General features: G+C 47.3%; 1 protein-coding gene across 1 annotated transcript in view; it reads left to right on the forward strand.

Annotated features, from left to right (window-relative positions):
- Positions 1–4079: 4079 nt before the first annotated feature.
- Positions 4080–13912, forward strand: part of CYS1 (cystin 1) — a 41521-nt gene continuing 31688 nt past the window's right edge. Inside the window, exon 1 of the mRNA XM_065400560.1 lies at positions 4080–4481. Coding sequence (XP_065256632.1) covers positions 4080–4481 — 402 coding nt within the window. The remainder of the gene's footprint in view (positions 4482–13912) is intronic.

Genomic DNA, 13912 nt, shown 5'->3' on the forward strand with positions numbered 1-13912 from the left:
CTGCTTATACTATTATAAAAGAAAGCTGTATTTACTATTTTCTGATGAAGTGGAGTAGCAGATCTGCTCTACGTCGTGACTTCAGATCATCTGTAGATCTTTTTCATCAACAGGAAGTTATATTCTTGAAGGACAGTTTAACTAGGAGCCCGATTCTTTAAAGCACAGCACAAATATAGTCTATTTATGTTACCTAGGATACTAAAAATTCTAAGCTTGACCTTGATCTGCCTGACTGGTAAGAGCTGGCCGTACTGGGTCAGACCAAAGGTCCATCCAGCCCAGTATCCTGTCTACCAACAGTGGCCAATGCCAGGTGCCCCAGAGGGAGTGAACCTAACAGGTAATGATCAAGTGATTTCTCTCCTGCCGTCCATCACCACCCTCTGACAGACAGAGGCTAGGGACACCATTCCTTACGCATCCTGGCTAATAGCCATCAATGGACTCATGGGAGTGGGTGGGTGAGGTTCTGTGGCCTGCAGTGTGCAGGTCAGATTCACTAGATGAACATGATGATCCTTCTTACCTTAAAGTCTATGAGTCTATGAGCAAAACACTCATGTGAGTCAATGGGTGTTTGGACAGAGGGAGAGCTGTAGGATTTGGCCACATAAATAGAGGTCTACTTTCTACAGCCTTATAATTTACACATTGACACAAGGTAGATCTTTCATTCTACTTCTATATTCTAAATAGAGATTTTATCAATGGAGATTAGCTATATTAGAGTTCCTTATGTTTGATCTCATGTGCAATGGATAATTTCATTTAAATTCATTTGGAGCTTCAGGTGCATAAAGATTGTAGAAACAAATCAAATTTAATTATAAGGAGGTTCAGTATTAGCTTTAACTATTCCATTATTGAATTTTCTTCTCCTTTTATGTTCCCTGCTACACCAGCATACATTCCAGATTACACTGGTTTCTATTTAGACTGATCTCCCTTATTCAGTTCTCTCCCACATTAGAGTATACATTGGGGGGAGGGAGGGCACTAAAAATAGTACCAAAAACTAATCTGAAGTTTTCAGTAACTAAACATCTACCTGATTATAAAAGACTTCCAAGACAGGAAGGCATCAATTAATACATGTTGCTGATAGTGCTTGGATGCTTATGTTTGTGTTATGAAGTCTATGTTTGGTTGTATGTGTTGTCTAATTAGACTGTAACTCTTCAGGGCAGGGATCAGCTTTTATTCTGTGGTTATAAACTGCCCAACACAATGGATCTCCAAGCCTGATTGGGGCTGGTAGGTGGTACTGGAATAATAATAATAATAACATGGAATTTTTTTCTTTTAATAATTAATGTTACTTACTGGTTTCTGATAATAGGATTTTGCTCAGGGTAAAGCTGTTTCAGGACAACAGTTTTCCTGAAAGTTCTACTATCAGATTTCTTAAATGGGATTTGTGACAGATTGCTGATGTGGCTGGGCCAAATTGTGAACTCCACTTTGGTTTTCTGAATGCCATTTTTGATTGAAGGACAGAGTGAAGGTTACACTTCGTATTGTAATCTCCAAGTTAGATTAAGACATCCAGTTTCAGTTGAAAACTAGGCTGATCCTGACAAGGTCAGTCTATTCCAGACACTGTTCTGATCACGCAGGGTTGTGGGACACCTCAGAGATAACAATGAGTGAGCTATCAACACTGAATGGCTCTTCACTACTGAAGCAGTGAGTTTTCTCCTGGTAGACCACTGACTTTGAATGACTTTCTACACAGAAGCCAATTGGCAGTGTCTCCGACAGCAGGGAAGCAGGGCTGGAGCCTGAAATTCCTCTCACTGAAGCACATGGGCAAAAACGGGACAGTGTTTTAAGAAGTGCGTGCATCTCTGAGCAAGGGATCAAACTATTACCACATGCAAGAAGATCAGACTAAGGAGAGAGAAGGTAGGAAGGGCTGCCCAGACTAAAGACACTGACCCAACCCAGGCCTCACAGCAGGGTCAGAACAGTTTAAGCAGAGTGAGTTCTGGATTTTGTTGTTTTTCAAAGATTCTGTAACTCTCTCATGTGTTTTATTAAGGCTATGTCTACACTAGCACTTTTGTCGGTAAAACTTTTTTCAGTCAGGGGTGTGTGAAAAAAACATAACCCTGACCAACATAAGTTTCACCAACAGAAGTGCAGGTGTGGACAGTGCTATATCGGTGAGAGACACTCTCCTGCTGACATAGTGACCACCGCTCACTGGGGTGGTTTAATTATGCCGACATGAAAACTCTCTCCCGCCAGCATAGAGCAGCTGCATGGGAGAATTTACAGTGGTGCAGCTGCAGCGGTTCAGCTCTGCCACTGTAAGGTCTGTAGTGTAGACATAGCCTAAGAGTAAAGTGTCTGTGGTTAAGAAATTCCTTTGCTAAGCCTGTGTTCCCTTGCTTTCCTGCCATGTTGGCCCTGAAGGGTTTAACTAGAAATCAGTTCCCAGAGCCAGGTGATCACTGGGAGGGAACATATCTAAATAATTGGGGATTCAGGAGAGCTGGGTCATTGGCCTGGAGGATAGAGGTAGCTGAACTGTGGGATCCCACTGCTCTTAAAGGGTGCCAAACTTGGGGTGTGCTCCTGGGAGTATGCCTGACAGACCCATAATGGGAACCATACCAGTCACTACCCAGACTCCGAGGGGCTTAGAAGCATGTGGGGCAGGATTTGGGTCTGTTTATTATGGACTGGTGTCCATCCAAAAGTGAGGATGGGGCCAGGTTGTAACAGGATTAGACATTGTTTTGTGTAGTGTAAGCCCATTTTTATACCAGTTCAGAGGAGCTGCTACTGAAAACCATTTTTCGTAATGGTCAATTTGCTAGGGCAGATCAGGCTTAAGAAGAATTTGTATGACTAGCCTATACACTATCCATCTGGAGATCTATAACAGCCATATGAAGCCAAAGTATGAGTTTTTGGCTAGATCGCATGCATCTGGGGTGTGAAACACAGCACATATTAAAAAAGGAGATAATATGAAACAATTTATTGTCCCCTTGAGAAATGTGAACCAAGGATCAATGCATATTTTGATTTGTAATTTATACTACATTCTTTTTATGAGTTACTGTGTGATCTTATTTTCTCAGCCTGTTTGGCTTTTTGGTAACTATCTGATTAACATTTTAGAAAGGGCCATTTCAAAAGAGCACAGTCCTTTCCTACAGTCCAAAATCCATAATTATTCTGAAATTAATCCGACCAGTGCCCTGGTTATGTTCAAGAGTCCAAATATGTTGTATAAATAGCTTGATTTTTGTCCTGCCCTTAAAGGAACTGAATTTGAAAGCATGAGAGAATATGAAAACATTGTGCTGGGGGAAGAGTGAAGAGGAAAGGGCTGTATTTCTCTGGACTAAACTGAAGTTTGAATCTAAAGGTTTTGCTTTGAGTTCTTCTCTCCTTTCACTTTACAGTCCAGGCTCGCTCTCTCTCTCTCTCTCTCTCACACACACACACACACACACGAAAATAAAAAAATAAAAATATCCATGTTTATTTGTCATAGTTTCCACCGACTAGACCCAACAGCAGATTGAAGTTGTGAGCACTGCTTTGTGGTATTTCCTTTTTTGAAGATTTTTTTTCCAGGCTGTTTTTGAACTGGCTCCATGTTCTCTCTCACTCACTCACACACACACACACACACACACACACACACTCACACACACACACACAAAATCCATGTTCAAACACACACAGACACACACACATTCACAGCGAGGTTACACCCAGTTGGTTCCTTCTCGAGGGTAAATTCTTGGGATTCGCAGCTTCCAAACAGCCGATTTCCTTTCCGTGCAGCTGGGAGGGCAGGTTCCCTGGCTGCTGCTCCTGTGCTCACTGGCTGCCACTACTGGACCTTCCCCAGGAGGAGTCAGTCGCTTCACTTCTAAGGAAAGGGGGAGGCAGAGAGGGGGGAGAGGGGATCCGGGATCAGCCTCTCCTGCCCCAGCAGCAGCCAGGATGCTCCGAGGCAGCGGCAGCAGCTGGCCTCTGGAATCCCGGCCAGGCGAGTCACCCCGTTAGGAGGCCCCGCCAGCACCCCGCGCCCGGGGGGCAGCAGCGGCAGCATGGGCAGCGGGAGCAGCAGGAGTAGGAGGAAGCGGAGCTGCAGCCCCGGCGCGGATCGTCCCGGCAGGTGGGGCAGAAGCAGCAGCGCCCCCAGCTGGCAGGGCGAGGAGGCCAAGGGGAGCCAGGCGCCCGCCCCCACGGAGCTGCCCAGCAGCAGCCTGCGGCGGCCGCAGCCGGGCGGGCCGGCGGAGGACTCGGACTGGGAGCTGCTGGAGGAGGTGCTGGCTGAGTGCGAGGAGCCGGGCGCGCTGCTCCCCACGGCCCGGGGTCCGGCTGCCCCCATCCCGGGCCCGCCCCGCCGGGGGCCCGCCGGGGACTCCTGGGCCGGCCACGACCGGCACCCAGGGGCGGTGGCAGCAGGGAGCGGCCGGGGCAGCGGTGCCGCCGGAGGGGACCAGCCGGTAAGTGACACCCCCACCCCGAAAGGGGGCGGGAGCGGAGCAGAGCGGAGCCCAGGCACCAAGAGGGAGGAGATACAGGGCCCAGCCAGCCCGGCCCCGGGCCCAAGTAACCCGTCCCGCTGGGGCCCATTGCCCAGGGATCCAGCCAGCCTGTCCCCCCGGGGCCCATCGCCCTGGGATCCAGCCAGCCCGTCCCCCCGGGGCCCATTGCCCAGGGATCCAGCCAGCCCGTCCCCCCGGGGCCCATCGCCCTGGGATCCAGCCAGCCCGTCCCCCCGGGGCCCATTGCCCAGGGATCCAGCCAGCCCGTCCCCCCGGGCCAAAGTAACCCATCCCGCCGGGACCCATCGCCCTGGGATCCAGCCAGCCAGCCTGTCCTCCCGGGGGCCCATTGCCCAGGGATCCAGCCAGCCCGTCCGCCTGGGGCCCATCGCCCTGGGATCCAGCCAGCCCGTCCACCTGGGGCCCATCGCCCTGGGATCCAGTCAGCCCGTCCCCCCGGGCCAAAGTAACCCATCCTGCCGGGGCCCATCGCCCTGGGATCCAGCCAGCCCGTCCACCTGGGGCCCATTGCCCAGGGATCCAGCCAGCCCGTCCCCCTGGGCCAAAGTAACCCATCCTGCCGGGGCCCATCGCCCTGGGATCCAGCCAGCCCGTCCCCCCGGGGCCCATTGCACAGGGATCCAGCCAGCCCGTCCGCCTGGGGCCCATCGCCCTGGGATCCAGCCAGCCCGTCCGCCTGGGGCCCATCGCCCTGGGATCCAGCCAGCCAGTCCCCCATCGCCCTGGGATCCAGCCAGCCCGTCCCCCAGGGGCCCATCGCCCTGGGATCCAGCCAGCCCATCCCCCAGGGGCCCATCACCCTGGGATCCAGCCACCCCATCCCTGGGCCAAAGTAACCCATCCCCCCAGGGGCACATCGCCCTGGGATCCAGCCAGTCCGTCTCCCAGGGGCCCATGGCCCTGGGATCCAGCCAGCCCGTCCACCTGGGGCCCATGGCCCTGGGATTCAGCCAGCCCGTCCCCGGGCCCAAGTAACCCATCCTGCCGGGGCTCAGCGCCCTGGGATCCAGCCAGCCCATCCCCCCGGGGGCCCATCGCCCTGGGATCCAGCCAGCCCGTCCGTTCCCCCGGGGGCCCATCGCCCTGGGATCCAGCAAGAGGTGCTAGAACAGTTTTTATAGTGGGGGTGCTGATGATGGAAACCATGGAAACCATAAGAACGTCCGTACTGGGTCAGACAAAAGGTCCATCTAGCCCAGTATCCTGTCTACGGACAGTGGCCAATGCCAGGTGCCCCAGAGGGAGTGGACCTAACAGGCACTGATCAAGTGATCTCTCTCCTGCCATCCATCTCCATCCTCTGACAAACAGAGGCTAGTGACACCATTCCTTACCCATCCTGGCTAATAGCCATTAATGGACTTAACCACCATTAATTTATCCAGTTCTCTTTTAAACGCTGTTATAGTCCTAGCCTTCACAACCTCCTCAGGCAAGGAGTTCCACAGGTTGACTGTGCACTGTGTGAAGAAGAACTTCCTTGTATTTGTTTTAAACCTGCTGCCTATTAATTTCATTTGGTGACCCCTAGTCTTGTATTATGGAAATAAGTAAATAACTTTTCCTTATCCACTTTCTCAACATCACTCATGATTTTATATACCTCTATCATATCCCCCCCTTAGTCTCCTCTTTTCCAAGCTGAAGAGTCCTAGCCTCTTTAATCTCTCCTCAGATGGGACCCATTCCAACCCCCTAATCATTTTAGTTGCCCTTTTCTGAACCTTTTCTAATGCCAGTATATCTTTTTTGAGATGAGGAGACCACATCTGTACGCAGTATTCAAGATGTGGGCGTACCATCGATTTATATAAGGGCAATAAGATATTCTCAGTCTTATTCTCTATCCCCTTTTTAATGATTCCTAACATCCTGTTTGCTTTTTTGACCGCCTCTGCACACTGCGTAGACATCTCCAGAGAACTATCCACGATGACTCCAAGGTCTTTTTCCTGACTTGTTGTAGCTAAATTAGCCCCCATCATATTGTATGTATAGTTGGGGTTATTTTTTCCAATGTGCATTACTTTACATTTATCCACATTAAATTTCATTTGCCATTTTGTTGCCCAATCACTTAGTTTTGTGAGATCTTTTTGAAGTTCGTCACAGTCTGCTTTGGTCTTAACTATCTTGAGCAGTTTAGTATCATCTACAAACTTTGACACCTCACTGTTTACCCCTTTCTCCAGATCATTTATTTATAACAAACCATGTATTTGGTGTTTGTTATATTATTTCAAAGCCAGGGGGTGCGGCAGCAGCCCTAGTTCCAGCACCATTGGATCCAGCCAGCCCGTCCATCCACGGCCCCAGGCAGCCAGAGCCAGTTCCTCCTGGGGCCCATCACCTTGGGGTCCAGCCAGCCTGTACCCACGGACCCCATGTAACCCATCCCCCTGGGATCCAGTCCCCAGTGCCCCAGCCAGCCCGTCTTCCCAGTTCCCCCTCTAACACGTCGTCCCAGGGTTCATGACCCTGGGATCCAGCCAGCCCAACTCCCCCAGGAGCTCACTCTACCCCACTGCCCTGGGGCCCATTGCCTGGGGGGAAAGCCAGCCCACCCCCCAGGCCCCAAGGCCGAAGGTTCCAGACAACCCATCCCGCCCCTGGTGTCCCCTCTGGCCCACCCCCCAGGGCCCCATCAACCCATGCCCTTGGGATCCAGTGAGCCCCATCCCTCCAGGATCCCATCTAACCCACTGCCCTGAGGATCCACCTAGCCCCATCCCTCACTTGGACTCCCATTCTAACCCAATGCCCTGGGATCCAGCCAACCTGCCCCCCTTGGAAGTCCCCCTATAACCTATCACCCAGCTAACCCATTTCCTTTGCAGGTCCCCTATCTATTTAATCTCTTCTGGGATTCCCAGCTAGCCTGCCTCCTTGGGAGGGGTGTCCCAGCCAGCCCAGTTCCCTGAGTTCAATGCAGAACCAGTTCCTATAACATCTGCAGATCAGCATCCCAAGCTATAGGGCTCTCCCCTTTCTATGGGGACATTTGCATAGCTTAATTCGCCCTTTCTTTTAATTTTATCCTTTTACTCCTAGTTGTAGCTCCTTCTCCATCTCTCTTAGGTGTTTATGCCCTTCCGCTAAAGTTGTGGGGTGAGCCCTTATATAGTTCTCTTTCCGTTGCCGGTTCTCTACTTAGGCCCTGTGTATGTTAGAAAAGTCTATCATTGTAATATCAGTCGATGTAGCCAGTGGTTTGCCAAGCTATAGCATAGTCGGTTCTTTTTATCTTTCCTGACAAATCATTCCCTGCAGCCCTTTTATCATTTCTGTTGCTCTTCCCCAAATTCCTTCTCTCTTTTAGGGGAAATATAATCATGAAAGGGTCATGCCAGTCTCAGTTTTCTGTGCTCCATTAAAAGGTTTTTTCCTCCTTCGATTAATTCCTTGTAAAAGAATCCCAGTGTCATTAAATAAAGCATACAGCACAGCTCACATTTTTTCCTTTGTTCAGTCATGTAAGCAATAGTTTTGAACCGGAACATATATATAGATACAGTACCTTTTAATGTTTGCCAGTTCACTGCAGTAACAATGGTACCATCTGAAAAAAACAGCAACCAACACCTCAGTCTTATTCTATACAGCAACTATTGAATTTTCTTGTGAATAGAGCTGAAATTAACTATCCTATCCAACAAAGACAACATTAACTTCAATTTCTGTATCACCTTAGTATGATACCAAGGGCACCAAGAACCGTGATCTGTTTGTTAGATGCTGCTCCTGCAGGAGGGACTACAAAAATTGTGGGAATACACTGATAGATTAAAAAATAGTAACAAATATTTAGAATTCAGAGGACTTTCCCCATCAGATGCCTAACAACTTTTAGGTTAGGCTAAATGGAAGCTTAAAGCCCTGACAGTCTCACTTTAAGATTATATTCGTATTTCCATTGTAAAACTCTATTTTTGCAAGGGATAATGATAACTTTGATATAATTTCCTAACAGAGTAATTATTTTGTCAACGATCACCGTGGGCACATTTAAAAACAAACAAACCTCAAAGCGAAGTCTTATTTAGACATCACGGAAAAATAGAGATTTAATATCCTTTCTTTGCTCTTATAACTCAAACACACTCAATTTTAAAATTAAGGCTTGATCCTAGAACCTTTACTCACATAAGTAATTCTCACTCATGAGCAATCCCATTGACTTCACTAATTAATCTTTACTCATGTAAGGGCTAGAGGATACGGCTCTCTATTTTTGTTCCAACATGTGCACTCAAATATTGGTGGTGGTGGTGTTTTTAAAAATAAGACAGCTCAGTTGAAATTTGGCTGTTATGTGTAGGCTTCTTTTTAAGTAACTACATTTTTAATATTCTGTATATTCTTATTTATAACATAAATTGGCAAACTACAGTAAGTCATGACAGGTAATGAACACGGTTACTTTTTTTATAAAAATAAACCAGAGAAAGTTAATCCATAAGAGTAGGTATTAGTAAAATGCTGAACTGACAAATCAATAAAGGTCCAAGAAATTAAGAATTAAGGCTGAAGTAGACATGTCTGAATTCATCTAATTAAGTGTAAGTGGATACAGCATATACTGATATGTGATACCATGCACTATTTTTAGCCTTTTACAAGATGCTGCTGAAACTCCTTGCAGGATTTATCTATCAAACCCAGTACCTTTCTGCCCTCTCCAACTCACTTTTGCCAGTACTCCTCTCCTTCACAGATATGCTCAAGTATTCTAAAGGTATTAGCCATTCACCTAATATCTTTTTCATATCTTTTCTATAATTTCTGGTATCCTGCCCTAGTGGCTATTCATATCAATTGGATATTTCACTTAAATATTAGTGAAGAATGTTGACATCTACACCATCATCATTAGGCTTCAGAGTTAGCACCACACTGAGATAAATCAGGGTCAGTTCACATCTCTCAAAGCACTAGTTTCAGGCTAACTCTTTACAGACTCACAATAGGCAAGATTCTGAGCCTCTGACTCATGATGAAACCTGCATGATGACAACACCTTGGAGAGTAAGGTGGTACTCAGGGTAGGAGAGGAGGGCACAGTCTGGCCCTAAGACAGGTCTGCATTGGTTCAAATGGAATACTTTTAAATTACAGCATACAGTCTGCAGAAAGTGAGGAGCCACAAGAAACATCCCAGTGGGTTGGAGGCACCCATGGACAGAGGCTTGTGCACCATTGGCTTAGAATAGTGGGGAGGCTAGGATACAACATGATCATCTACCATGACTTCAAAGATGTCAGCTTGTATCTACACCAGTGGAAAGAAGGGTTTTCAGTTATGTTAACCTAACTCAATTGAGCTAACACAATTGACAAAAGCACTCTCAACCCCCCCCCCCCCCCCCAGTCATTTGAAGAGAAACAAACAATTACAGGAACTTTGCAAAGAGAATTAACTCTCAGGTTAGGTCAGGGGTTTTTTCCTTTGCAACCTGGAGTGCTAAGCATTTTCATCTGAAATTTCAAAGCAGTTCTCATACATGGACTGGTATTATTCTGATTATAGAGATAGGGAAACTGAGGCTAGCAGCAGAGTTAGGAATAGAACCCAAATCTCCTGATTCTTATTCTTTTGGGACCCCTGGATCACTCTGACAGCAGTCACCATTCCTTTTTAAAAAAAACGAGGAGTCCTTGTGGCACCTTAGAGACTAATAAATTTGTTAGTCTCTGAGGTGCCACAAAGACTCCTCATTGTTTTTGCTGATACAGACTAACACGGCTTCCACTCTGAAACCATTCCTTTTTAAACTTCCATTTAATTTCAGCCACCCACTCACCCATCTAGAGCGTGAGTGATCACTCTTGTTTTTCTGTCTCACTTTTCTTTGCTCAGCTCAAAAAGAATATTTGTGGTTTTACAAAAGCTGCCATAGTACAGTACATGGTGGCAGCTCTCTATGGAAACCAGAAAGGACTGTGATGCCATGGCCTCATTAATCACGCTCCTGGCTTCCTAACATGGAAAATGTGCAAGCAATCTTTTTTTTTTTTAATAGCTTTCTGCAGTGTTATAGTAGCACCTACTTAATAGAGACATAAAGTGATTACATTACAGCACTGCATATGGGATGGTATAGTTAATGGTAGTATATAATACTTAGTAGTCATAGTCCAATGGATTGTAATGTACTTTTAGAAATCTGATTTGGTCCTTTTTACATTCAGATAAGTGCCCTTTCAGTAGATTTGTGTGAAACAGTGTCACCTTGTGGCTGGTTAGCTGAATCTTATTTATGCTCTGTATTTCGTATGGATAGTCCAAAGAGACCTTTTTCATTGCACACAGGTGTGTGCACACGTGTACACACACACTTTTTATAGCTACTTTTACATTGGCACTAAATAGTGTTCCTTTTCTTGTTGAAATACTTTTTAAAGTGGAAATAAACAATGTATTTTATTCAACACTATTAAATATCATTTTCAACATTTAAAAATTACTGTTAGTAGTCAAAAGTGCCCTCAAGTCAAGTCCTTCATTCCATGACCAATAGACTAGAAAACATACTGTAGGGAACAATCCTGCACTGGCAGGGAAATGGATTAGATGACCTAATAAATAGATCTTTTCCAGCTCTAACATCTGTGATTCTATTAACTCCTAGCTACAGCTGGGGGAATGATTGGATGGAAAATCCAAACAAACTGAGATTTTTTCAAACTGCGCAACTCCCCTTGTTAATTTCCAGAGTTGGATCTTGATGATCCCAAGCTGAACGTTTCACTTTTTTTGTGTGTGGATCACAAGCCACTAGTTTTAACACAAGTTTGCAGTTTGGCCAGTGGACAAGCAAACCGGCAGTTGTGTTATAATCTTAACTAAAAAGAACGCTGCTTTCAAAGAGCTTATGTCATCACAGCACAGCTGTGCTGCACTCAAACTGACAGCTGAGCAGAATGGCCACCAGGACGCAGAGGTGTTTTTTCTACCAACGTCACTTTCTGGTCTTTACAGAGAGTTTGGTTCACTTCGCTGCTTCTGTACTGTAAATGATTGCTGATCTAAAGCAAAAAAATGGAGGGTGGGGAGGAGGAGGTTTATCAGAAAAAGTTCTAGCTCTCAAACGTTTTAGAGGAAGGATTCTCTGGGAGCTCCCCATATTCTTCTTCATTTCCTAAGTGATGCTCCCGTCAGCATGTGTCGTAACACTCCTGGGTTGGCCACAGGATACTGCTGCAGACTGGTGAGATATGCCCCTCTCCAGGCCTTGAGTGCCTTACCTATTGCCTAGGATTCCATTCCACAATGTCACATCTGGTTACATACTAGGCCAAATTCGCCCCTGCAGTAACTATGCTGACTTCAGTGGAGTTTCACCGCAGGGATGAATCGGATCTACTGAGTTCTAATGATTTGTATCCCAGCCAAACTCAGCACCATGTGCCAAAACCTTCTTCCCAACTTGGAAATAGGATGGAAAGAAAACGAGGAGGAGGCTCTGCAGTCTGGCTGAGAATTAGAAAGAGGCTGAAAGCTGCATCACAAGATGCTGACATGACTTAATTTTTCACTTCACTGAAACAGGAGAGGTGCCAAACAACCCAGTGATTATTCATTTAGCTGCCGGACAGGGACCCACTGGTATTCAAGCCTTGTGCATCACATTAACCCACATAAAACATTAACGTAAGTTACCTGCTGCATGTGCACCATACAAATTACAACTAACATGAGCATACCTGGGGTGGAGTTAGATTTCATTCTATGTCTATTCCATGCCATACTCTGGGACATCTCATGCCGTGTGACCTGAACTACTGCTGAGATTGTTCCTTCTCCTGGTCACTCTGACCCTGTCATCTTGCCCATCTGGGATGAACTGAGAGCAGACAGAAGCATGGGCAGAGACCTGAAGGTGTAGACTATATTTTACCTTCCTCTCTTTTCTGTTTCCCAGAGCTTTTCTTGAGGCAGTAGATTACATAGTAGTAGATACCTATACTAATACGCATTTCTCTTCAGAAACAAGTGTTGCCGCTGAAAGAAGTCCTTACAGAAGGTAGCATAGGTGCTGGAACTAGGGGTGCTGGGGGAACTGCAGCACCCTCTGGCTTGAAGTGCTTTCCATTATATATACAGGGTTTACAGTTTGGTTCAATGGCTCTCAGCACCTCCACTATACAAATTGTTCCAGCACCCCTGGAAGGTAGGAGCTAATTTTGCATCGTGAAGCAGGTTTTACTAACCAGAGACAGTCCTGATGACTAATTAATTCTCTCTTCACGTACAGCTCGCAGTGTGGAGGAGTTAGCCACAGGGGGAAAAATCTGTTGTATAATTTAAACACACCCTTAAAACATCCAGCATCCTCCTGCCTAGAAAAGTGTTGGAAGCTGGGAATGTTGGCTACGTTCTCCCGGAGCTAAGAGCAGAGTCAAATGCCCCTAGAAGTGTATAGTCCCACTCAGTGCTCGTGATTGAGGCTATGCCTACACTGCACACCATACAGCTCTTCCACTATGGCAGGGAGCTCTCTTGCCAACAAAATAAAATCACCCCCCAACAAGGGGTGGTAGCTTTGTCTCCCACCGACAAAGCACTGTTCAGACTGGCACTTTTCATCGCTAAAGGGGGTTATTTTTTTCACACCCAAGTGACAAAAGTTTTACCAACGAAAGTGCAGTGTAGACATGGCCTAATACTGTCGTTGGAATGAAGTGCTCTTTGCCGCTTTACCACTGGGGGCGAGATTCATACCTGCTTGTGCAAGGAGCTGCACGCTCTCTGTCCACTGAGGGAGAGCAGGCTGCGTTTTCAGTACTGCCTTCTCACAGGCGTTACTGCATGGGATGCCAGCTTTGTGCTATTGTGGGGCAAGTCACAGGGTCCTTCTGCTCCCCATCCCTGAACAGTGCCGCCCATTCTTTGGGTGCTATGCTGGTCATCTGTAGTGGAGGGGATGATGTGATGTTAAGCACCCCTCTGGCAGAGTGTCTTCCTCCCGCCCTGCACCAGGAGTTCAGCGGGTGGCTCTGGCCCTTTGTCTCTAATGAGAATCTCCTGCACGCTAAGATCAGGGTATATTCCACAGCAGCAGAGACAGGAAAGGTTCTCCACTCTGAGACACAGCTTCCTGTCAGACCATGGGTGCCGACTCCATGGGTGCTCCGGGGCTCAAGCACCCACCAAAAAAAAATAGGAGGTGCTCAGCACCCGCAGGGCCAGATTAAACTTTTGTGGGCCCCTGTGCCTGGACTATGGCCCTGCCCCCAGCTCCACCCACACTCTGCCCTGAGGCCCCGCTTCTGCTCGGCCTCTTCCCCCCACCCGCCCAGAGGCCCTGCCTGTGCTCTGCCCTGAGGCCACACCCCCACTCGACCTCGACCTCTTCCACCCAAGGCCC

Source organism: Emys orbicularis, chromosome 3 (genome assembly GCF_028017835.1).
Source record: "Emys orbicularis isolate rEmyOrb1 chromosome 3, rEmyOrb1.hap1, whole genome shotgun sequence".
NCBI lineage: Eukaryota > Metazoa > Chordata > Testudines > Emydidae > Emys > Emys orbicularis.